The following is a 24,761-nucleotide window of genomic DNA, read 5'->3' as shown; positions in this document are numbered from 1 at the left end:
TTAGTGCATTAATAATGCTATACTCACTAGCCTACTATATGCAAATTGTATGTATTAACAGAGAACGGTGCATTTGCTATCCCTGCATTTCTTGATGCTTTGAAAAGTTAAAAAATGTTTCCCTGCTAAAAATCCCTGTTAATGTCATTTATACAGCAGCATGGTTCTCAATGCTATAATGACAACTCTATACAGAAAAATCACTACACTGAACTCAGTATATTGAACTTGTTTTCAGTATATTACTTCAGTATGTTATCAGTATATTTGCATCATAAAGTGGGTTATTATGATTATCCAATGTATGGAATTGATAATGAGCTCTTTCTGTCAAATTATTTAATTTGGTACTACTGTGGAGGACAGATTTTGTAATAAATGTGTTCATACACAAACCATTCTGCAGATTAAACAATAATCCCCACGTCACATGGCATTGCCAGACACACACTGCTCTTATCTTCTGGTCGATTTCTATATGTGGCTAAAGAACCAACTGCTCTGAATTGTGCAACCTGTTTCTTCTATTTTAGCCACCCCAATGATGAGAAAGATGGGTTCTTCCCACGAAACCCCTCTGCCACTAGCATGGGTTCGGTGATGGCCAGTCACCACCACAACCACAACCACACCACAGACACATGTCTCCCTCCAGCGGGGGAGGAGAAAATTGAACTGCATGACACCAAATCCCAGGATTCAGAGGTAGGTTTACATTACAGTACTGTTTACACTGGCGTATCAGTTCTAGAATGGATTTAACATATAAGTTCTGTATTTGAAATTCTATATGAAATTCTATTTTAAAGGAGTGTTTTATATATATACAGTGCCTTGCGAAAGTATTCGGCCCCCTTGAACTTTGCGACCTTTTGCCACATTTCAGGCTTCAAACATAAAGATATGAAACTGTAATTTTTTGTGAAGAATCAACAACAAGTGGGACACAATCATGAAGTGGAACCAAAATCATTGGATATTTCAAACTTTTTTAACAAATAAAAAACTGAAAAATTGGGCATGCAAAATTATTCAGCCCCTTTACTTTCAGTGCAGCAAACTCTCTCCAGAAGTTCAGTGAGGATCTCTGAATGATCCAATGTTGACCTAAATGACTAATGATGATAAATAGAATCCACCTGTGTGTAATCAAGTCTCCGTATAAATGCACCTGCACTGTGATAGTCTCAGAGGTCCGTTTAAAGCGCAGAGAGCATCATGAAGAACAAGGAACACACCAGGCAGGTCCGAGATACTGTTGTGGAGAAGTTTAAAGCCGGATTTGGATACAAAAAGATTTCCCAAGCTTTAAACATCCCAAGGAGCACTGTGCAAGTGATAATATTGAAATGGAAGGAGTATCAGACCACTGCAAATCTACCAAGACCTGGCCGTCCCTCTAAACTTTCAGCTCATACAAGGAGAAGACTGATCAGAGATGCAGCCAAGAGGCCCATGATCACTCTGGATGAACTGCAGAGATCTACAGCTGAGGTGGGAGACTCTGTCCATAGGACAACAATCAGTCGTATACTGCACAAATCTGGCCTTTATGGAAGAGTGGCAAGAAGAAAGCCATTTCTTAAAGATATCCATAAAAAGTGTCGTTTACAGTTTGCCACAAGCCACCTGGGAGACACACCAAACATGTGGAAGAAGGTGCTCTGGTCAGATGAAACCAAAATCGAACTTTTTGGCAACAATGCAAAACGTTATGTTTGGCGTAAAAGCAACACAGCTCATCACCCTGAACACACCATCCCCACTGTCAAACATGGTGGTGGCAGCATCATGGTTTGGGCCTGCTTTTCTTCAGCAGGGACAGGGAAGATGGTTAAAATTGATGGGAAGATGGATGGAGCCAAATACAGGACCATTCTGGAAGAAAACCTGATGGAGTCTGCAAAAGACCTGAGACTGGGACGGAGATTTGTCTTCCAACAAGACAATGATCCAAAACATAAAGCAAAATCTACAATGGAATGGTTCACAAATAAACATATCCAGGTGTTAGAATGGCCAAGTCAAAGTCCAGACCTGAATCCAATCGAGAATCTGTGGAAAGAACTGAATACTGCTGTTCACAAATGCTCTCCATCCAACCTCACTGAGCTCGAGCTGTTTTGCAAGGAGGAATGGGCAAAAATTTCAGTCTCTCGATGTGCAAAACTGATAGAGACATACCCCAAGCGACTTACAGCTGTAATCGCAGCAAAAGGTGGCGCTACAAAGTATTAACTTAAGGGGGCTGAATAATTTTGCACGCCCAATTTTTCAGTTTTTCATTTGTTAAAAAAGTTTGAAATATCCAATAAATTTCGTTCCACTTCATGATTGTGTCCCACTTGTTGTTGATTCTTCACAAAAAATTACAGTTTCATATCTTTATGTTTGAAGCCTGAAATGTGGCAAAAGGTCGCAAAGTTCATGGGGGCCGAATACTTTCGCAAGGCACTGTATATATATATATAGTATTTTATTAGTAGTTTATTTGTGTTACAGAAAATTACACCTAGAAAAACAAACAATAGTGTGTATTATTGCTTATATAGGGCATTTTCTTACAAAAATATGATTAACATACCATAATGTAAAAAATAATGTATTCTATACTTGAATTTGGAATATTCAGATTCATACCACAAGCGTGGGTATATCTAGCGTAGGATACATTTTTGTTATTCCACTTAAGTGGAATAACATGCTTACCGGGACAAGTTTCGAATGTCTTTGCTTACATTCAAATCCTGTGGTGTATTGCTGAAATTGCCAGACTGAGCTCAAGGTTATGTCTAAAAAGACAGCTGCAAAGAGGCCATAAACACAAGGTTTGAAATTAAGCCACGTTGAAGCATAGTCTGTTGAAAATGAAAGTAAAGATCCATCAGGTAAAATAGTGCTTTAATTAATTGATTATTGATTATTTATTACTATTAATTAAACAATATATATATATATATATATATATATATATATATATATATATATATATATATATATATATAAAGAATATTGAATAATAACAGGTTTTATTTTTCTAACGTATACCACGAACGATCTGTGGAGGTGGTATCAACTAGATTATATTTTAATATGTTTTTTTTCCTTGAAGAAATCTGTACACCATCACAATGGGGAGGGGTACTGGAACAAGTCCGTGAAACTCCTGGAGAAGATTCCAGAGGGTGCTGAAGCTACTGTAGTTTTAGTCGGTAAGGAGTAAGAATCCACACATCTGCGAATACAAGCTTTTTACCATTTTCGTTTGTTTTTAATTATTTTAGTTCCCAATTTTTATTGTTAGTTTAGTTATTTGAGAGTTTCCAAACAATCTTCTGCAACCGTAATTACGTTGTTTTGCACAGAACTCCTCACAAACACACGTCGCTACAAGTCAAATCTGGAAAACGAATCTGCTGTTATGCTTGATGCATCATTTATCATGAGTTTGTGTTGCAACTGCAGCCACACACAGAAGCATAATGTTACTCTTGTATAACTCAGTGTGAATTTCTTCTTGTTGACATGGTTCTCAAGGTGTAATGATTGACCCTAATTTTGAAATACAGAAGCTGTGGCCTCAGTCTAGATTAGATTCTCATTCATTTCTGCATTTTGTGAAAACTATGTTTATATGGATTGCAGGCTGTGTGGACTTTCTGGAGCAGCCGGCCATGGCGTTTGTCCGACTGAACGAGGCGGTATTCCTTGAATCCGTCCTGGAGGTTCCAGTCCCTGTCCGCTTCCTCTTTGTGCTGCTGGGGCCGAGCCAGTCCAACATTGACTACCATGAAATTGGACGATCCATCTCCACTCTAATGTCTGACAAGGTGCCCACTTATTTCTACTTGTTTTAAAATGGATTTAAAAACATGTTGGTTCTTGTAAATGTAATGCTCATCATAAAAAAAGACAAGGTACAATACAGACATTAGAGCCATTAGAGCTTTCCCTCATAGCCATCAGTCCCAACCTGAACATCACCTGTCATTCAGTCCTGGGTTGCTTGACTTAAGTTGCTTTTTTGCACAAACCTTTAACTCAAAAAACACTTAGAGGAAAACTAAAGAGAAATGTAACTTCAGCTGGCCATTGGACCTTGAGTTATGCCTAATTGTGTGGTGGTTTTTTGATGTGGAAAAGTCTTTACTGGAGGATAGGTTGAGACTCATTTAATCTGTGGTCATAACTCCAACCCAGGCCTCTAGAGGTGACTGGATTGACACATTTGTATTCTGTTTTTGAATCTTGCACTTGAATGCTTTTAGAATAGGTATATAACATGTAACGTCTGTTACACAACATAATCATCAACCTATTAGCAAGCCCAATACTTTGCAATGCTCAAACTACTGTGCATTAAGAAATACGTATTGATTATCTATTAGTGAAAGTCCCAGCAGTATTAAGATCCTCTTCTGTCAAGATCAGTGGACTAGAGCTGGCTGACTTTGTGTTTCTCCCAGCACTTCCACGAGGCAGCGTACTCTGCCGACGATCGCCAGGACCTCCTGAACGCCATCAACGAGTTCCTGGACTGCAGCATCGTCATCCCTCCCTCAGAGGTGGAGGGCAAGGATCTGCTCAAGTCAGTCGCCTCCTTCCAGAAAGAGATGCTGCGCAAGAGGAAAGAGAGGGAGAACAAGAAGTCTGGGACTGTGGGAACTGTCCCTGAGATGAAAGGTGAGGTTGCCTTCTTCGATCTCATGCAGTGGTAACCGCAGAGTCTGAGTCTGAGTTTAACATATAATACCAGTGTAACTGATATTTCCCTATAAAATCCTATTCTTAATTCTATGATTACAGGCTACTACTGATGACAGTACTATACTGTAATCCCTATTGTGACGACAGTACTATCCTGTAATCCCTATTATGACGACAGATCTCTCTGATATTTGTGATTACAGGTGCGATCTGACGTAAATTGAATGAACATTTTTTTAAAAACTTAAAAAAATGATCTGACAGATTCAAAGTGCTTTCAAGACGATGCTGGTAACCAAAACAACGAAGACAGTGAGAAAGAAACTAATGATAACGACGAAGTCTCTGTTGCAGTGCCACCCAAAGGCCATTCACAAGAAAGTTATGTCTATCACAGAACTACTTGGTGGCTTTTTACTATCTGATTATGTACAGTAGCTTGTACTTTATTCTCTATATTATAGTCAATATTTGGTATTTAGTTTATATAAAATTTCCTGGGAATTTTTTATTGTGTTTATTCAAAAAAAAAAAAAAAAAAAAAAATATATATATATATATATATATATATATATATATATATATATATATATATATATATAGTACAAGGTACAAATTGTGGTTCAATAGTAATGCGTTGATTTTGTAATCAAAATCATTTTGAATCTATGACTAAACAGGTGTGCCTTATACTGCACACAGAGCCAAGAAAGAGCAACAGCATGTCATATACTGTATATCCCTAATTCAATGTGGGGTAAAGACGTGAGTCTCTCTGTTGCGTTTGGTGTTGTAGAAGAGAACGAGGAGGAGCGGCGGGAGGAGGTAGAGGATGACCCCCTGAAGCGCACGGGGATCCCGTTTGGGGGGCTGCTGAAGGATATCAAACGGCGCTACCCTCAGTACCTGAGCGACCTGCGAGACGTGCTTCACACGCAGTGCCTGGCTGCCGTTGTCTTCATCTACTTTGCTGCTCTCTCGCCTGCCATCACCTTCGGAGGGCTGCTGGGTAAGCGACTCTACTTACCAAACACCCGATTCACTCCCACGTTCCATAAAATATAATGGAAGACATGACTTTTCTAATTGTTCTGTCTTTTCTTTGCTAATGTGGTTATATATTGCACAAATTATTACACTGTTTCAACAAATCAAAAAGCAACAAACGTCTAACTATACAATAGATGTGTAGGTGTTTTATTGTAGAGAGATGTTCTGGATGCTCAAACTAAGAGAAAGGATGCATTTTATAATGAGAACCCTACTATAATAAATCCCCTGAACAAAGCTATTTCTCAGGAACTGCTATTAGAGACACATTAGAAAAGTGTTGCTGTTGGATGACTTCTGTACACAGGATAGGACATACAGGAATTTTGACAAATCAATAACATGATTAGGGTTGATTCATTATACATTTTAAATGGCATCAGGGTAGCATTAAAAAAAAAATGCAATGGTTTTGTAATAAGGGGCAATGGTAGCTCAAGGGAAGCTACATTACAATATATAAGCCATTGGTAAAGTGGTACCACAGTGGTAACATTTTAATTCTTTAATATACCAAACACTAACAGTTAACAGGTTCAATATGAGGTAAAACTATCAAGAATGGTTCAGCTAATGCCTTCGTGAGGGAAAAACAAATGGAAATGCTATGATTTCATTGGTCGCTTTCAGCAAGATGTTAAAAAAAAAAAAAAAATCATGGTCCAACTCTCAAGTCAAGACAAAGGCATTTGAACTTCATCAGCAAAAAATGAGCTGTTGCTATGAATAGGATTCAATTACCGGTGTGGTTTGTTTAGTCATTTTAAAAGCGGTACATCTATACTGTAGTTAGTGTTTGTGAACAGTATGTGTTCAAATTCAAATTCCAGATTATAAATGTCTGCTTTCTGTGAGCTGGACATCCTGTCAGTACAAAAACAACAAAGGTGGTGAATTATCATTGTAATTTTGTAGTTTCCCTATCAAATGTATTTGTGCATAGGGAACTAGAACCAGGTAAAGTTTGCAAACTGTGTATATTCATTTGACTATTATCTTGCCTTAAACATCCATGAAACATTATTCTAAAATAACATGTACAATCTATATCCAACTCTATCCACTGTATACAAATTAGATAACTTATGAGCCCACAATGGGGTCTATACAACGGATCTAAACTGTGGCAGATCTAAATAATATTTAATCACTAAACCGTCACACGCACACACAGTGGGTCCTAATGTTATCATCCGATTCTAGCCAAATGCAATTCGAAACGTCTATGGGAGGCTAGGAGTATATGATAAAAGGTTGGTGATGATTGGTGCAAAGTCAAGGCAGTTATCGTGTTCACCATGTAGTGGGGCAGACAAACGGACAGACCAACTGGATCAGCGCCTAAGTGCCCCCAATTTTTTAACGAGGACCCTAAAAAGAGACACTGTAGTTTTCAAAATTAAAAGAGACACAATAGTTTTCAAGACAAGAACGCACTAAAGAGACGCACATGCACTGTTAGATATTTGATTTTCATAACCGTGATTTAGATCTGCCTCTTTTTAGAGTAATTGAAAATCTAATGGTGCCCCAGCTGCTGTATAATAAGTTCCCTTAGCAACCACTAAACCTTTAAACACATATAGGTTATCACCACAGTATGACTCATTCCCTTACTCTATTTAATATATGTGTTGGCTTTCATCCTTACTCTCGTTGTATTTTTCCTTTATAGAATTAGTGCTTTATATGTGGTAAGTTAGAAAATAACCACTTTTCACACTATGTAACACAATTTTTGTTCCTGGGTAGTAAGTGTTATTTCCTAATTGCTTATGCCTCAAAAGTATAGAAAATGGCTATTATTCCCCACAAACTTTGCTTTTGTGACCAGGACAGTGATATTTTGAAATTTACCTATTTCAAATGAGAAAACGGGCGAATTTGTGTCTTTTCGTTCACATAAAGTCAGAAAAAAACAACATATGAATCCAAATTAACATGTATTTATACTAAAGTAATACAAAAATAACTACAAAAGATTTAAAAGTGAGTAGTTTTTTGAGATTTACGATTATACTGTAAATCACTTTCACGAATCAGCCCCCAAATGTAGTCTCCCATCATGTTCTCGTTATACTGTCCTTGGTAGCGGCGTTCAAAGTCCAGTATATCCTGGTGGAAGCGCTCGCCTTGCTCCTCCGAGTACGCTCCCATGTTCTCCTTGAATTTATCAAGATGAGCATCAAGGATATGGACTTTGAGGGACATCCTACAGCCCATTGTGCCGTAGTTCTTCACCAGAGTCTCAACCAGCTCCACATAGTTTTCGGCCTTGTGATTGCCCAGGAAGCCCCAAACCACTGCGACAAAGCTGTTCCAAGCCGCTTTCTCCTTACCAGTGAGCTTCTTGGGGAATTTGTCAGAGCTCCTTATCTAGAGCTCTGACAAATTGTTAACACTTACTACCCAGGAACAAAAAAAAAAAAATTGTTACACAGTGTTATTCATTTAAATACGATATTTCAGCTGTGCAGATGAATGATATGATGTGCTTGAATAAAACTTTTACCTTGTATCCGATAGTTTGCCTTTCATTTTAATATTGATGATGTTTAAAATGTACTGTGATAATGACTGCTTTTGGCTGTTGTTGGTATGAGTATAACCACGGCGGTTCTAGTGTTGAAGCAGTCCATAAATGTACATTGTGTGTGTGTGTGTGTTGGGGGGGGTTTGTACAGCCTTTCTGCTGGAGATTACGTGAGTTTAAGTCAGAAGAACAGGATCTTGACTGCTGAAATCTCACATCTTGAGTCTGCCAATTATGTCAAATTGTGCTGACAAAAAAAAAAAAAAAAACAGAAACACCTGCGGTATTTCAGCTGTAGAAGGGCACAGAGGTTAAAAAAGTTAACAGAGTGATTGCTCAACTTCCTGGCACCTTATCATTTAAATAATATACCTAAGTGGTGGTAATCATGTAGTCATGCCCTGTCTAGTCCTAACAATGGACAACAGAAATTAAATGTACTCCTTCCATCTGCCTGTAGGCTGTTTGGTTCCTAAAACAAACCTTTGGCAAGACACCTGACAATTAACAACCCCATTCTCTTTAGCACAGTTTCACATGTGTTTAAAAGCGCAGTCCTTCAGGATTTAAAACCTATTTTACTTTCATGTAATTATAAACCTCAAAACCGCACAGTGGTTTACCACTGCAACATTCAGGCAGAGGGTCCTATTTTAAAGCAAATGGGCAAAGGCATATTTTCTGTGAGGAATAAAACGATTGTAATGGAAGAAAACTATCAAGAAACTACTTACAGGAAGGAGTAGTTTATTGCCAAATAAAATTCACTGTATTTTTAAGCTCTAATACATGTCGCTATATACAAACGATACACCTGGGAATTGTATTTAAACAGGGCTCTGTTGTTTAATTAGCATGTGTGCCATTTTCACTGCTTCCTTTAATTGACTCTATTGTCATTTCAGGTGACAAACAGACCAAATATTTAGTAGAAATAAAGTCTTATTGAACAGACTGTAAATACAATAGACAATGGAGTGCAGGTAAACAACAGTATATACTGCAGTGGAAAAGGGTATTGGACATCTTGACTGGTCTTAGTGAGACTATCGCCCAATGGATAGTTATTTGAGTGATCAGAGATGTGATCATAGTATACATATTTTACACAAGATGGGGCTGTCCCTCCACCTGAACTGCCCTTAACAAGTACCATGTACATGCTGTGCTTTATCAGTTTTTGACTGTTGTGTGGTTTCCAGTTAGTGGATTTCCTGTAATGTCATGTAGCACAGACTCCAGGTGCTGGCAGGTGTCTCAAGGGATGTTAATAAATTCAGTCAGTAATATTTCACGCATTTGATGTATTGAAGTAGGATCGTGATGACGAATGCATCATTCAAGTTCATCCCAAATGTGCTCAATTGGATTGAGATGCAGGGATTGTGGTGGCCATGGAAGATGGCCTGAAGTCTGTCATGCTCATCAAACCATTTCAGGAGTGGTGGATTGTCTTGAAAGTTGCCATCATCATTAGCATAGAAGAGTAACAGTATTGGGTGGTCTTGATATGCAACAATGCTTAAGTAAACAATGGCATTTGTTCGGCCTTTTAGATCAAGGTACCCAGGATATAACAGGAGAACATGACCCACACCAGGGTGATGCCATATACAGTCAATTAGACAGGTCCTGTAAAGTGACCAAGTAGTGTAACAGTATACAGTAAATGTGTTTATTCTGAAGTTTTAAGACTTCCACAGGACTTTGAGATGAAACTCTATGGGCTGTTGTCTTACTGTGTTCCAGGGGAGAAGACCAAAGGGATGATGGGTGTCTCAGAGTTGATCATCGCCACCTCGGCTCTGGGGGTGCTGTTCTCACTTCTCGCAGGCCAGCCTATGCTCATTATTGGCTTCTCGGGACCCCTCCTTGTCTTTGAGGAGGCTTTCTATAAGGTAGGCATGGAAGAGGTTTTACATGTTAGTGCTTGTGAAAGGGAGTCCATCTCCATTACAAATCAGCTTGGTACGAGTATACCTGCAGTGTGAAGAATGTTAAATGTATTGTATGCTTGACAAGACATGAGGCTTACATTATCAAAGCCTACTGCCGCTCCATTTTGTCAGTTCTTAAGCTTGTTTTTGTGACAGCTACCAAAATAATTCATTGACTGCTGTTCATCCGCTCCATTACTGAAAGTAATAATACACTAAGAAAAGTTCAAAATAACAGTACTGATGTTAACCGTTCTTACCAGAGACGGGTTCTGACATGGAATGCACACATATAAATGGAGCGCTCTCAGAGCCTTCATTAGACACCAGAGCTGCCATCTGCAATAATAGTTTTGCGGAAATCAAGTCAGCCAGTTAAAGTAAAACTGTTTATTTTCTTTCAATTTATTTTGTTGAATTAAACTGGAGTGCAAGCTAGAAGTTGTTTGTGAAACTGGCCCCTGGTGGAGTAACCCTAACCCTCTGCTGTCTCCCACTCAGTTCTGCCAGGACCATGAGTTTGAGTACCTGACAGGCCGAGTTTGGATCGGGTTCTGGTTGATGATCATTGTGTTTGTTATGGTGGCAGCGGAGGGGAGTTTCCTAGTGCGTTACATCTCTCCCTTCACGCAGGAGATCTTTGCCTTCCTCATCTCCCTCATCTTCATCTACGAAACGTTCTACAAGCTCTTCAAGGTAAAGTAACATTAAGTTCAAGATGCAGATTCTGTGTACGATATACGTGGACAAATACAGTAGTACAGCAGAGAGAGCGTGTGTAAGAATCGAATCAACCCCATGTGTTTTAAGGTACAAGGTAGACTTATGGTCAATTTGAAGTCAGCTTCTACATATTTCTCAAACCCCGTACTCAGATTTTTGCCAAACCCCTTCTTCTTTAAATAAATTTTCAGTATTTGACAACTGCTCTAAAATACATTAAATTAACATTTATGAATGAAAGTTTCAATTACATTTTGCAGGAAGTACTGCATGAGTGCTTGAGTACTCTAACTCACCCCTACTAAAAACAGTAATTAATGTACAAAGCATACTTTAAAAACAACAGTTGTAAATAACTCAAGAATGGGCCTCGTTACTGTATTCACCCAACACTGTTTATTAATAAATAACTAGCTCATGCACCCAGCCCTTTTAAGGTCTGTCCTTGTTCCAGGTGTTTTACGATCACCCTTTGCTGAAGTATTACCCTCCCGACACTGAGCCAGGCCTTGGATACATCAATCTGTCTGAGGTGGCCAAGACCACTGAGTCATCAGTGGGCATGCAGCCCAACACAGCCCTGCTCTCCATGGTGCTCATGCTGGGAACCTTCTTCATCGCCTTCTTCTTGAGGAAGTTCAGGAACAGCAGGTTCCTGGGAGGCAAGGTGAGAGAAAACGTGCTCACAACAACAGTGAATATTATCAACTTTTAATGCTCTTTTTGTATTGAGACACCTCAAAGCACTGTAACTGTGGAACACAAAACTACTGCTTTAAAACACAGTAAAACAGGCCAAACTATAATAAATACATACCTACACTATAAAACAAAATTATAAAAAAATGTAGAAGAATGTATCAAATTTGTTTTGGAAATGATATATAGAATTTAAGCATAGTTTAAAAAAGCACAGGCTCCCTTGGTAGAAAGTCTAATTCTGTACTTTTGTACACCAATAAGCCAGGATCCTGAGACCAAGGGCATGACTAATGGACATGGAATGAGCTGCTCTAAAATATATGTTTTAAATCAACCCCTTTTCTCACCAGAAGCCAATAAAGAGATTTCAAATAAACTGTATGTCAATCTTGTTCTATAGTATGTGTCCTGTAACACTAGGTAACGTAAATAAAACTGAACTTATAATTCACAATAAATCGATGGATTGAAAACACTGTATTCAAAAGCAATACGCATCAAAAAAGTGTAGACTTCATAAAAGCTGTCAAATACAACTGAAAACATGCATGTACAAGGAATATAATTCATAGGCGAGGCTACAAGTACTGCACCAAGTTATTATTATTATTATTTGTTTATTTAGCAGACGCCTTTATCCATCCAAGGCGACTTACAGAGACTAGGGTGTGTGAACTATGCATCAGCTGCAGAGTCACTTACAATTACATCTCACCCGATAGACGGTGCACAAGGAGGTTAAGTGACTTGCTCAGGGTCACACAATAAGTCAGTGGCTGAGGTGGGATTTGAACCAGGGACCTCCTGGTTACAAGCCCTTTTCTTTAACCACTGGACCACACAGCCTTTTATAAGTTGATTTATTGAATAACTAATGTTTATTTAATGTTAAATATTAGGAGATGTAACAATTATTGTAGGACACTGCACTTGTAAGTGTGTCATGATTATTGCCATAACTGTGTATTGATGTGTTTTCCAGGCCAGGAGAATAATTGGAGACTTTGGAATTCCTATTTCAATACTCCTGACGGTATTTATTGACTACGCCATTACAGATACCTACACACAGGTAACTATGTGTGTCTTTTCACACCCTGTTTCTACTCAATGACTTGGTAGTTTGAAAATAGCCCCAGGTTATATTGGTACACTTCATAAAACCACACAATTGGCACAATGGGAATCTCTGCTCGACATAAAGGGCCAGGACTGAATGGCAGAGTGTGTACAGATCTGGTTTGAAGTGCTTATGCAAAGCTTTGGGGAACTCTCATGACACCTGCTGACATTGTGCCCAACTAAATCAACACAATGTTTTGAATGCACTTCAAAATACAGGAAAATGACCACGTATATCTAGTAACATTGCAGTTACCATTTTCTCATACTTACTAAATGCACTTACGAAGCAATCGTTATAAAGACACATTCCCATTTTAAAATGAATCCCTTTTAAAATAACTTATCATATGGGCTTGATCATGCAAAGTAACTTCAGTGAGAAGAGCTAATAAATTATATGCTGGCTGTGTTCATGTCTGCAGAATCTGCTGGCTGCTTAACTCATTGTGTTCTTTGTTTTCTCTCATTACAGAAGCTGAATGTTCCCACTGGATTCTCCGTTACATCTCCTCTGAAGCGAGGCTGGTTTATCCATCCTTTGGGGGATAAGCAGCCTTTCCCTATCTGGATGATGTTTGCATCTGCAATACCAGCCTTACTGGTGTTCATTCTCATCTTCATGGAAAGCCAGATTACCGCGTGAGTCCAGTGGAAAAGCAATGAGATGCCAGAGGGTTATTTTCTTTCTCATCATTTTTTTAAAAAAAAGAATTGGAATTTAAAAAGCTAATGAAATGAATCCTTACATCTCACCTGACATGCACTTCTATTCCCAATGCACTGACAAATATGATCATTTCATTGACAAGAACATTTTATTTTCATTCAATAGCAGCTACCAATAGTATTCAAGCCAGGTATATTACTAGATAACCTACCTCTCCTTGCAGTTAGGACAGTGCTTTGAGTTTACATCCTCCTCCCTAACTTCCACTTCATTTGTTGGCCTCAACAGGGGGGTTGGTAGTTGAACCCTAATAAAAGTCTACCACGGTAAATTTGCAGTTTTCCTATGCTTTTCCCATGGTTATACAAGGCACTTACCATAGTTTCCCATGGTGTTCCCATGTTTTTCAATATGCTTTACCACACCCTTCTGTGCTTTACAGTGCTTACCTATGTTATACCATGCGTTCATTGTGCTTTATTACACTTTGCTGTGCTTTTACTAAATTAAACTTCCTCTGTGATGTCAATACAAATTTTTCACCCAACTGCAGAACTTTTTTGAAACTGAGAACTTAGCACTTGTAAGGAAAATTGCCTATGAGTTCAAAACAGGGTCATAAAATGTGAAATAGAGAGCTGGACATGCTCTTCAGAACACTACGGGCCATATTTTCAAAAATGTACTCCGGTTTTAATTTAACTCCTATTGTGTGAAAGATGGAAATTCAACAGTAATGTACAAAACTGATGCCTCAAATTACATTACTTGATGTTTTATGCTAGTTTTGTAAAGCCAATAGTAGGAGTTAATTAACGCCTGAAGGAAATCCTTTGGAAATATGCCTCATAGTACTGAAGCTATTTTCTGCTCCTGCTTAGCCTGATAGTGAGTAAGAAGGAGCGGCGACTGGCCAAAGGGTCTGGGTTCCACCTGGACTTGCTCCTGATCGTGACACTGGGGGGGTTGTGCCCCCTCTTCGGCCTGCCCTGGCTGACTGCTGCTACTGTCCGCTCGATAACCCACGTCAACGCCCTGACCGTGATGAGCAAGGCCACGGCTCCTGGAGAGAAACCCAAGATCAGGGAGGTCAAGGAGCAGAGGGTCACCGCCATGATGGTCGCTGTGCTTGTGGGTAAGAACCTTTTTTAAAGCCTTTAATATCTTCCACTTGTATGATATTTTTCTTCTGGTAATAATTAGAATATAAGAAAATAAGGGAATGAGCATATGTATTACCAACCAAGTCAACAACAATACAGTTATACAGAATCTAATTCAATAATTTATGTTTTGATTAAACCTTTTCTTTTAACACTGCAACGCAGTATATGAATAATAAGAGTGCATAAGGCTAACTTTGAATATTTTATCTAAGGTACCACTGCAGTAGTAGCTGGTGTGAACTGAGATACAGCTTTATTCATAGTTTAACCTTACCTTTTGCTTGAGCGATTTCCATTTCCCCTTTGGTAATGCCCCTGGTAAGGCACTGCCGCAGGGTGTGCAGTGAGACATACAGTCATGGGAGTGTGTCCTGACTGTGCAACGTTGTCGGTCTTTGCTGGGGATTTCACAGGGAGCGTCACATTGGCTCTGGTGCTCCTGTGGGTTAGGGAGGCAAAAATTGATTGGAACTGTTTCTCCTCACCACTCTTCAGTGGATCTTACTGGCCAGGTTCCCGGTAAGCTCAGTGCACAGAGCTTTTTGATATCTGCTGCAGAGCTCCTGGGTGTAAAGAGGTGTAAAGAGGCAGTCAGCTTGGTTATGGGATTGCAGTGTTGGTTAAAAATACACAATTGATCATTCTAAATGGGGGGAGAAAACGGGTAAAACAAATCAGGCAACTAAAAAAATACAAAACCACCAACTTGAAACAGAGTTATTAGTATTTTACATGACCTTGACTACCCCCCCCCCCCCCCCCCCCCCCGCCACCCCCGCCATGCTAAATAAAAAAGATTTCCTACAGTATTAAAACAAGGAGTCTTGATGGTGCTTGCCCGGCATATTGTAACTGGTGGTAATGATTGAATTAAATGAGTAACAACTCCCATGTTATATCTGCAGGTCTGTCGATTGTCATGGCTGATATTCTGCGCCTGATTCCCCTGGCGGTCCTGTTTGGGATTTTCCTTTACATGGGAATCACCTCCCTCACTGGGATCCAACTGTACGAGCGAATGCTGCTCCTGGTCACGCCATCAAAGCACCATCCAGACCACGTCTATGTCACCAAGGTACTCCATACAAGATGTGCAGTTAGAGGGACGTACTGAGGCACTGTACTAAATAGGCAGTCAGAAGGCCTAATGTGCCTGCAGCTGACTAACATTTAATATTAAGATTGTAAAAGTAAAATTACACACACATTTCAAGTAACTGTTTTAATGCTAAAGATATACTGTTAATATCCGAATGGCCAGTATAACAAGACAGAGGCTAGGCATGAATCGGTGACCACCCACACAACAGGGAGCTTCTTAACCACTCAGCATTCTCATCTCATTGACAGGGGTTAGAATTCATAACGGCAGTGTGTCACACATCACTGCATATTACACTTACTGGAAATGACTTCAGGGAACTTGGTCCAGGGAAATTCCTGAAATTCCATTTAATGAAGTGTTTCTGTTCAGAATCTGTTTAACTGTCATAAATATGCACATAATGTTCTGAGGTTTTATATCAAATCTCTATTTTTGCTTTAAAGTGTGACAAAACTCTCTGTGAAAGCTTTTTGCTGCAACGTGCCCAGGTAAAATCCACCAAATGTGGGTTTATTAAACAAAGGACACAATAATTTACAAAAGGGCGCTAAACTTTATGGTGTGCGATAATTGCAATTACTGTACACGTTAATGATTTCCGTATTTACTATTGCAATTGTATTAATTATTTCATTTTATTGTGCAATACTGTGGTAATCAGTATGAAAATGTGATTTGTATGGTAATGCACTATAATGTGTTTAAATGAGCACCCAGCTTAGAATAATGAGATGAGCTGTATTCACATGGTATTTACTAAAGGATGTTAATTTTAGTGCGCGCATTAAAGTGATCATTTACTAGTGTGTATGGGAACCAGGCTTTAACCACTGATAGGCGCGATATTGTTCTGGCCTGAAAACTAGTGATGTGCAGTTCGATTCTTTTTACTGACTCGATTAATTTGATTCATTCAGTTTAGTGAATCAATTGAACAGATTTGTTCGTTTGATTCACTGATTCACTAACATTAAATAAATACATCTTTCTGAATTACTTGGTTATGAAAATTTGTTTGAACAGAAAAATCTGGCAGCAAGGACCATTTAAGTTAAGACTGTTCACTTGGTGGGCCGCACTGTAAAAAAAATATATATATATATATATATACACACACACACACACACACACACACACACACACACACAAATCGTAATGTTCGTGCAGTGCGGGTAATGTGTTTTGAGCAGTATACTCAAATATACTTTTCAAAACACATTACCCGCACTGCACGATTCCTAGTCAATAAGTATGCAGGCACGGTTTCAATCAATCAATTAATCAACATATTACTTAATGTATTTTATAGTACAGAAATAGGCAGATATAACTAGAAGCAGCTTTCCTAGAACACTGACAAAAAACTCACTATCACAAAAGTAATATAATGGAGGAAATAGAAGAGTATTTTATTTCAATGGAAATCTCAAACAGTAAAAAAAAAAAAATGTCAGAGTATATAATTCTAAGTCTCAATATTATTTATTATTTATTTATTTTTTTAAAATTTAGTCGTTGCCAATTATTTTTTTATTATTTTCTCCCCAATTTGGAATGGCCAATTATTTTTAGGCTCAGCTCACCGCTACCACCCCTGTGTTGACTCGGGAGGGCGAAGACGAACACACACTGTCCTCCGAAGCGTGTGCCGTCAGCCGACCGCTTTTTTTCACACTGCGGACTCACCATGCAGCCACCCAAGAGCTACAGCGTCGGAGGACAACGCAGCTCTGGGGCAGCTTATAGGCAAGCCCGCAGGCGCCCGGCCAGACTACAGCGATCGCTGGTGCGCGGTGAGCCGAGGACACCCTGGCTGACCTAACCCTCCCTCCCCCCAGGGGACGCTCGGCCAATTGAGCACCGCCCCCTGGGAGCTCCCGTCCTTGGTCGGCAAAGGAATAGCCTGGACTCAAACTCGCGACGTCCAGACTATAGGGTGCATCCTGCACTCTATGCGAGTGCTTTTACTGGATGCACCACTCGGGAGCCCCATTTCTTTCTTTAATTTGTAGCCATTCCACTCTTTTGTCCAGTCATATGGTGCACCCTCTGTTGTAATCCCAGTTACTTTCTTCCAAAGTAATTCTGCACGTTCCATGGCTTCTTGAAGTTAAAAGAAAAAGGCCTTTCCTGTGGATGTGTTGTTCATGGGCATCCAAAGTACTTTTCAGAAAAAAAAACTTTCAATGACTCCATAGCTTCTTTCAAGTTCAGTTCAACTGAAAATATTTTACTTTGTGCAGCATGTCACAGTGACGTTGTATGTTATAATCTTTCATAAGTGTAACCGTTGCACTGCAAATCAGACATATTGCCTTGCCATTAAAATTATAAATTAAACAAATAGTCATCTGGTTAACGATTTTGGAATCTTCTGTGTTCCGCCTCCACCTTTTGCTTCCATGACATCTCCAATTACTTTTTTGCTACTGATTTTAAATTTTACTCCCGACCGCCGTTTAGCCAGGCTAATTAAAATGATTCACGAGTGGGAATGTTACTTTTTTTTGTTTTGTTTTTTTGTTTTTTGTAAAAAATATAGCTTTGATTACATGGTGCTTTATGCATGGTTAATTCACAGAAAGTTACATTTTTGCTTCACTATATGTGGATTATAGAAAGGGAGTTCTTTTATTTTGTATTTTAGTTAGATGTGTGTTGTTATGTGTCCCATGTCAGCAATACAAAATAAAACTACATTACTCTAGCTCTTACTTCTATAAAGAATCTTTGATCTAGCCTGTGTTACATATATCTATGGCAGACTATGAGAACTGACGAACCACTCCTGAAGCTACTATACTTAGCTTTTGATCCTTTCACTATGTTCTCCTAAGACTGAAAGTTTGATTAAAAAGCACCATAAGGAAGTAAGAGGTTGTAAAGCGGTGCTGTATTTTCTGATTGAATCTGCCCCACGCTTCCATTGAAGGTAAGGTGAGGTTGTTTTGTTGTTTCGCTGCCCCCAGGTGAAGACTTGGCGAATGAACATGTTTACCTGTATCCAGCTGGGCTGTATCGTGGTTCTATGGGTAGTGAAATCCACCGTGGCTTCCCTGGCCTTTCCCTTCGTCCTCATCATGACCGTCCCTCTCCGGCGCTTCATCCTCACTCGAATCTTCGAGGACAGGGAGCTGAAAGCTGTATGTTTCCTTTCATTTAAATAGAACTGTTATAGGGGGCAAGGTGGGTCATTATACCGGAAATGGGATATTAAACAGGTTGGCTTTTATGATTGAGAGTCATTTGGAAGTGATGACTGCTCGGGGCCTAGTTCATAGTGGACTGAAAACCACTATTACAATTGGCCCAACTTTTCATGCTTATTAGGTCTGTGTGGACTGAGGTTGACTAACTCCTAAGAAGGTAGTCCCTTCAGGGCAGGGTAGTTGAGACACATTCAATCCCCAGTGCTATCATTCCTGCATAAGTGAAACAAAAATGAATTAAAAAAAAAAAAACAATGATAAAAACTATATATTTACTTAAATTTATGGAGTCATTTAAAATTATATTTATTTTAACAGTTACTTCGGACAAGTTGTTGAGCCAGTGTCCAGTGCACAAGTTTTATTGATATTTTTCCAGCAATTAACCCTTCCATGTAACACAATTGCTACCTGTTATACAAAAAGTAATTCAGGGGGTGTTCCTCCCTCAGTTCTCACTAGGTGGCAGCATCATAACTTCCAAGCTAAGTATAGAGGTTTATGGCCTTCGTCATCTGTCAAAATGGAAAAACTCATGCATTGGTAACTTGTTTTCTTGAAACATATTCTGAAACATTTCAAATTTTATCATATTAGCTTGCCAGTTACATTTCAGGCACTAAATGGATGGGGATTTTGTGCTTTTGATAACCTTAATTCTTTCAATGCAGAAGACCTGTATAGAGATCTGGGTAAAATAACTTGACTTGACAAACCTACATGGCAGTTATATTGCAGTCTAGGGATGTTAACTCCCTAGAGAACATGTTTGTGATGATTTCAGTACAAGACAGGGGAAAAAAAAACAATTAAAATCCTAAAACTAATTAAACAACTTAAGACAACTTAAAAAAAAAAACGGAATCAAATGTCAGCATTGTTTATTTCTGGTTTGACAATCTTTATTGGGTTCCTTTGTTTTCATTTCTGAATAAAAAACAACATGCCAATAACCATTTGGTGTAAAACCCTGGCACACGAAACAAAGGAAGTAAGAGCATGTATTCAAACCTCAGTTCGGACTGTTTTTTTTTTTTTCCAGCTGGATTCTGACGATGGCTGTCCCAACTTCGATGAAGATGGTCAGGATGAATACAATGAGCTCCACATGCCTGTATAGACAGGGTGTGGTGAGCCACATTAGAGAGGCACTGAAGCCAAGGAAGAGCAACAAACAAGACAAAAGAGAGAGTGTGTGTGTGTGTCAGAGTCTGTATGGGCAGGGAGGGTAAGACAGTGTGTATGACAATGAAGCGAATATAGATACATTTGTATTTTTCAAAGGGAGACATAAAGTGTGAATTAGAGGGAGAGCAGGTAAAGTGACTGAAGATATTTTTTTAAATCCCACTCTGGTCTCTCTATATTATTAGGACATTGGGCTCAGGTGCAATGAAGACAATTGGGTATATATAGAGGTCTTGTAAAACCATCCAGTTGGGGTCTCGTTTGAGCAAAGAAGAGATTTCTGGATGATGGATTGTGGTGGATCCTCACTGGAAAAAACATTCAAACAGCAGAGTTTGTACTGTAATTTATACACTATATGTGTTGCCAACAGAGTAAATATGACATGCGTTGGCAATACTTTGTTTATTTGGACACAATGACCATGTTACCTAACTGTTAGAATGACAACATTTTACACCTGCATGCTCACTGTGCATTAAATTGGGAGTGTGGTTTTGATTGCAGTTTAGTTTATAATTGCACAGGTAAAACTGTCAGAAAATATGACATGATAAATGGAATCTCACTGCCCGTCACTTTCATTGGGATTTCAAATCCTGTTACCCCTAAATAGCACTACGCAGCACAGTTTCGATAGCGCCGCAAAGGGTAAGATTCACAGCATGGCACCAGGGGCCTGTTGCCAATTACTGATTTTGTCAAAGTCACAATGATAACAGGAACATGAAATAACTAAAAAAAAATTTCATTAAAATTTAGGACCAAAACACTTGCAAAGAGTGCATTTGGATAACTGTTTCATGTTTATTCACTCAGAAGACGTAGCTACTCAAACACTCAATGACCCCTGTAGTTATTACTTAATTAGGATCAGCTTCACAAACATGTCAGCTAATGCCAGCAGCCAGTGCTGCAGACCCTCATGTTAATGAGCTCTTCTGTGAAGTTACCAAAATAATGCATCGTCACTGCAGTTAAACTGAATCAGATATAATCAGATGTTTACCTGACACTTGTTTTAGAATTATTATATAACTTGCATGGTTTTATGATCACTTAAACAAAGTATTACCATTGCTACTGTTATTGTTCTAATTCATATTAATAAGTTATTTTTATTTATTTTTTAAGCACTGTTCGTAGTTAGATGTGACAGTGCCAAAGCCTTTTTTTATTCACAAAGAGGTGATCTTTAAAATCATGTGGATCATGTGTATTTTGAAAATGCCGTGTAAATAATACTGAACTCTATGGCAGAGGTTTTCCCTAGATTATGTACATTTCTAATTCTAGATTTTAAACATTTAAATTGAAAAGAAACCCTTACAGTGGGCCCTAAAGCATGTCGTTTGAGACCTTATTGCATTTGAAGGCGGCAGAATTGCTGGGGCTGTTCTTCTCAAACTCGCTGGGTGGGAACCGTCCGTCTGAAATGAGAATTGTTTGAGAATTGGACCCAGAATGTTTTATTAGGATACATAACTACAGTACATTGTGCCACTAGAGATTAGAGTTAGCAAAAGCCCCTTGACTTTAATAGCATTTTCACTAATTAATGTTTGTTATTGTATCAAAAATGTATTTTACCAACGGTTCACAATTAACAAAAAAAAAAAAGTACTGTCCCCTATGATGTTTGCAATAATTATGAGTGTTTCTTATTGTGATTACTCAAATATTGTGTTTTGATCGGTCTACTTTGGTTAGCTTTGATTATGCTGCTTTTCAGTTCTAGTTGCAGCCATAGACATCTTGTGGAAGTGTCTTTATATTTGTAAGCACCAGCGCCATCTAGTGAAGGGCAGTGTATTGCGAGCAAAACAAAAGTTAACTTGATCCCAAGTGGCTCACTAGATGGAGCTGTCTATTATTTCGATAAAGACACTTAGGCAAATTCAACCTCTGTTACATATATATGGCAGGCAGCTCGAACTAAAGAGCTGAGATCAGGTGAAAGCACTTATACTTACAAACAGTATTTTAGCAATTGCTATGAGAACCACTTAAAATTAATGCAAAGATCATAAAACTATAAAAGGACAATGCATGACTCAGAAAGCAAGGGCTGCAAACAGATTTATGGAACTTAGTGTTGTAGCAGAAATCGTGTTTATAAATGAAAATACATGTTTGGTAAACATAGGTTTCTTTCTCTGAGACCTTTCTAGTGATTGGATGTTGGAAAATGGAATTATTTTGTTAGCTAGAATCATTTAATAGCAGTCTTTGCAAATGCAGTATCCTGGTCAAGCAGCTTTTGTTTACAGTTTTTTTTTATACTTTTGTAATTTTGTCCACGTGTCCTTCTGGAGGCTGTCCCTGAACTAACTGCCCGCAACCCAACCTATCTTCCTATTGACGCATCTTTCTGTTTCCATAAAAGACAAAGCTTACAACAGCTGCACAGAAAAAAAAAAACATGTACAACAAAATGTCATACACAAGACAAAATGGAGACAGGAAGACAGGTCACATGGGGGGAATGACATTGATACAGGAGCAGTCTTCAGTTGAATAATGTGGACATGTAGATACAAATATGAAAACAGTTGAGTTTTTAAAGAAATAACCAACACTACATTACACAGGAGTAATGACATTAAAAAGTGAGAGTGTAAAAAAGTCAAGGGTTTATTGATAACGTTTATTATCTGCAGTATACTCCATAGGTATGTGTTTCAATGTCACTTTAGATGTTTTCATGTGCTGTACCAAAAAAAAACAGGCTTTCTAAGATACATTTTCATATATAAAAAAAAAAAAACCTGAGGTAGTTTGAGAATTGATAGTAACCCTTAAATCAGGGTTCGATTCTCAGCAGAAAAAGATGTATTTATAGCATTTTCGTACCCAGGTTTCTGTTTTGTATTAACTGAAGATCGTACTGAACAGCTGCTTTTTTATATGGAGGTGAAAGTTTGGGGTACAGTGCTGGTGCCAATTAAAGGAAGATTTAAAACTATGCCTTATTTCTTCCCGTTTCTGCATCTGCCATAACAAGAGAATTAAAGGGAAGATCCAGACCAAAACAAACACAGTAAGCTGCATTGGAAGTGCATTCTACTGGAACAAATATCTGCAGATTGGGCAAGATAGCAATGTACTGGAAACCATAGGGGAAATAGCTGCAGATACAGGCCAGAATTAAATGTAACATAAACACTGCTATAGATGTATGTATAATAAAATATGCAAAAGAGTCTGTTTGTGCCATTTTACCAATGAAGACGCCTTGATAGTGACGTTACATTTGAAGCTTTGAGGGTTTTTATTTGAGGAAATCGTTGTAATCGGTCAATTCAGTGTTGTTTCAGTATTGTCCACCAGGGAGCGCACGCCTCATACAGTGCTAAGTTATATGGAAAAAATGCTTCCATCACAGTGCAAAACAGAAACAGTCCGTAAAGGACTTATTTTAAATAGTTATTTTTTGTTCACTTATGACTGGTTTCACAGATTAGCAATATTTTATTTTATTTTATTTTTATTACCTTACCCAAGGTCAAGTAGCTCAAGATTAGTGCTAATCGGGCTGGCTCTGTGGGACATAAATAGTACAGTTAAACAAATCTATACAAATGGACGGGCCTCTGGCTTTCATGTGTAGCTCAGTTTATTTTGCACAGACTACACTGCTGACTGTTACATTTGTCTTGGTAGCTGTCCTCATCTTTCTTTGAGGGCTAGAAGAAGCAAATGAGCAGGAAGAAAAAAAAAACCTGGTTCAGTTGACCTGGACTCGGTCTGAACAGCAACCCGCTGGCAATGCAGCCTGCCTGCCTTGAACTAAGAAGGTAGTTACCATGGCAGCAGACATGTGCTGCATCTCAAATATATTAAAATAGAGCGTTTTGGTCACTTACTTCCTATTTAGAAAATCCCAAATAATATAAATAAAGTTAAACCCAAGTTACTACTTCAAACTTAACAGGACTGGAGGACACAGCTAGAAACTGGGGGGGAAGCACTTTTTTTTTTTTACAGTTATAAATTCACAGCATGAAGTTGAAGTTGTAACATCTTATACACAAACATTAAAAAACAATTCTTGTTCCAAATATTTTTATGCAAGTGTCCTACTCCCAGTCCTAGCCCTTGCATATTAATTTATGCTTTAGATTCCAGAAAGTGATACTCTATTGTAACACCAATGTGTACGGCTCACGCAAGGTGCAATATAAGTCATGGCTGTCATTGAGTATCTGATTAAGTATGGATACACTTTTGTACAAACGTGGTTCCTATTCCTATTTATTTTTAAGGAAATCCGTTCTATGGAAGTACTGCCATCTTTCACAAGTGAGTGCAAATGCAACGATGATCTTGTGTGTGTAAAGATATAGCTGCATATACACGATTCTAGTTTCTATTAAAAGCAAAAACGTTGTGAAAAAGATCACTTGTTTTTCATTGGGCAAGAGGCAGCAGACAGAATAGCAGACGCAGGTCTCAGAATCAGCATATGCAGTTCTGGGGAGCACACTTATTTAAATTATAAATGATGATAAAACAAAATGAAAAACAAAATCTCATCTTGTCTGCCTTCAACAGGCAGTTATCCTCTCTCTCCCCAAAGTCCAACTGAAATAAGGAACTGTCTCTTTGCTCCTGCCTTATACATGTAGCCAATCTAAATTGGCAATCAA

General features: G+C 38.6%; 1 protein-coding gene across 7 annotated transcripts in view; it reads left to right on the top strand.

Moving 5' to 3' along the window:
* LOC117405082 (anion exchange protein 3-like) overlaps positions 1-24,761 on the top strand; it is a 78,975-nt gene that overhangs the window by 53,254 nt on the left and 960 nt on the right. For 6 of the 7 annotated variants that reach the window (XM_034007829.3, XM_034007851.3, XM_034007871.3 and 3 more), the window contains 14 exons: positions 534-705; positions 3,113-3,212; positions 3,646-3,830; positions 4,467-4,683; positions 5,504-5,716; positions 10,040-10,188; positions 10,729-10,923; positions 11,405-11,617; positions 12,635-12,724; positions 13,250-13,416; positions 14,326-14,579; positions 15,516-15,685; positions 18,685-18,858; positions 19,967-24,761. The exon at positions 19,967-24,761 is cut by the window's right edge and continues 960 nt beyond it. In XM_034007829.3, coding sequence (XP_033863720.2) covers positions 534-705; positions 3,113-3,212; positions 3,646-3,830; positions 4,467-4,683; positions 5,504-5,716; positions 10,040-10,188; positions 10,729-10,923; positions 11,405-11,617; positions 12,635-12,724; positions 13,250-13,416; positions 14,326-14,579; positions 15,516-15,685; positions 18,685-18,858; positions 19,967-20,044 — 2,377 coding nt within the window. In that variant the 3' untranslated portion in view covers positions 20,045-24,761. The remainder of the gene's footprint in view (positions 1-533; positions 706-3,112; positions 3,213-3,645; positions 3,831-4,466; positions 4,684-5,503; positions 5,717-10,039; positions 10,189-10,728; positions 10,924-11,404; positions 11,618-12,634; positions 12,725-13,249; positions 13,417-14,325; positions 14,580-15,515; positions 15,686-18,684; positions 18,859-19,966) is intronic. The other variant, XM_034007862.3, reaches the window with a different exon arrangement.

The sequence above is a fragment of the Acipenser ruthenus genome, chromosome 10, assembly GCF_902713425.1.
Source record: "Acipenser ruthenus chromosome 10, fAciRut3.2 maternal haplotype, whole genome shotgun sequence".
In the NCBI taxonomy this organism is placed as follows: Eukaryota; Metazoa; Chordata; class Actinopteri; order Acipenseriformes; family Acipenseridae; genus Acipenser; species Acipenser ruthenus.
The sequence above is the reverse complement of the archived record's forward strand: the minus strand, read 5'-3'. Positions and strand labels throughout refer to the sequence as shown.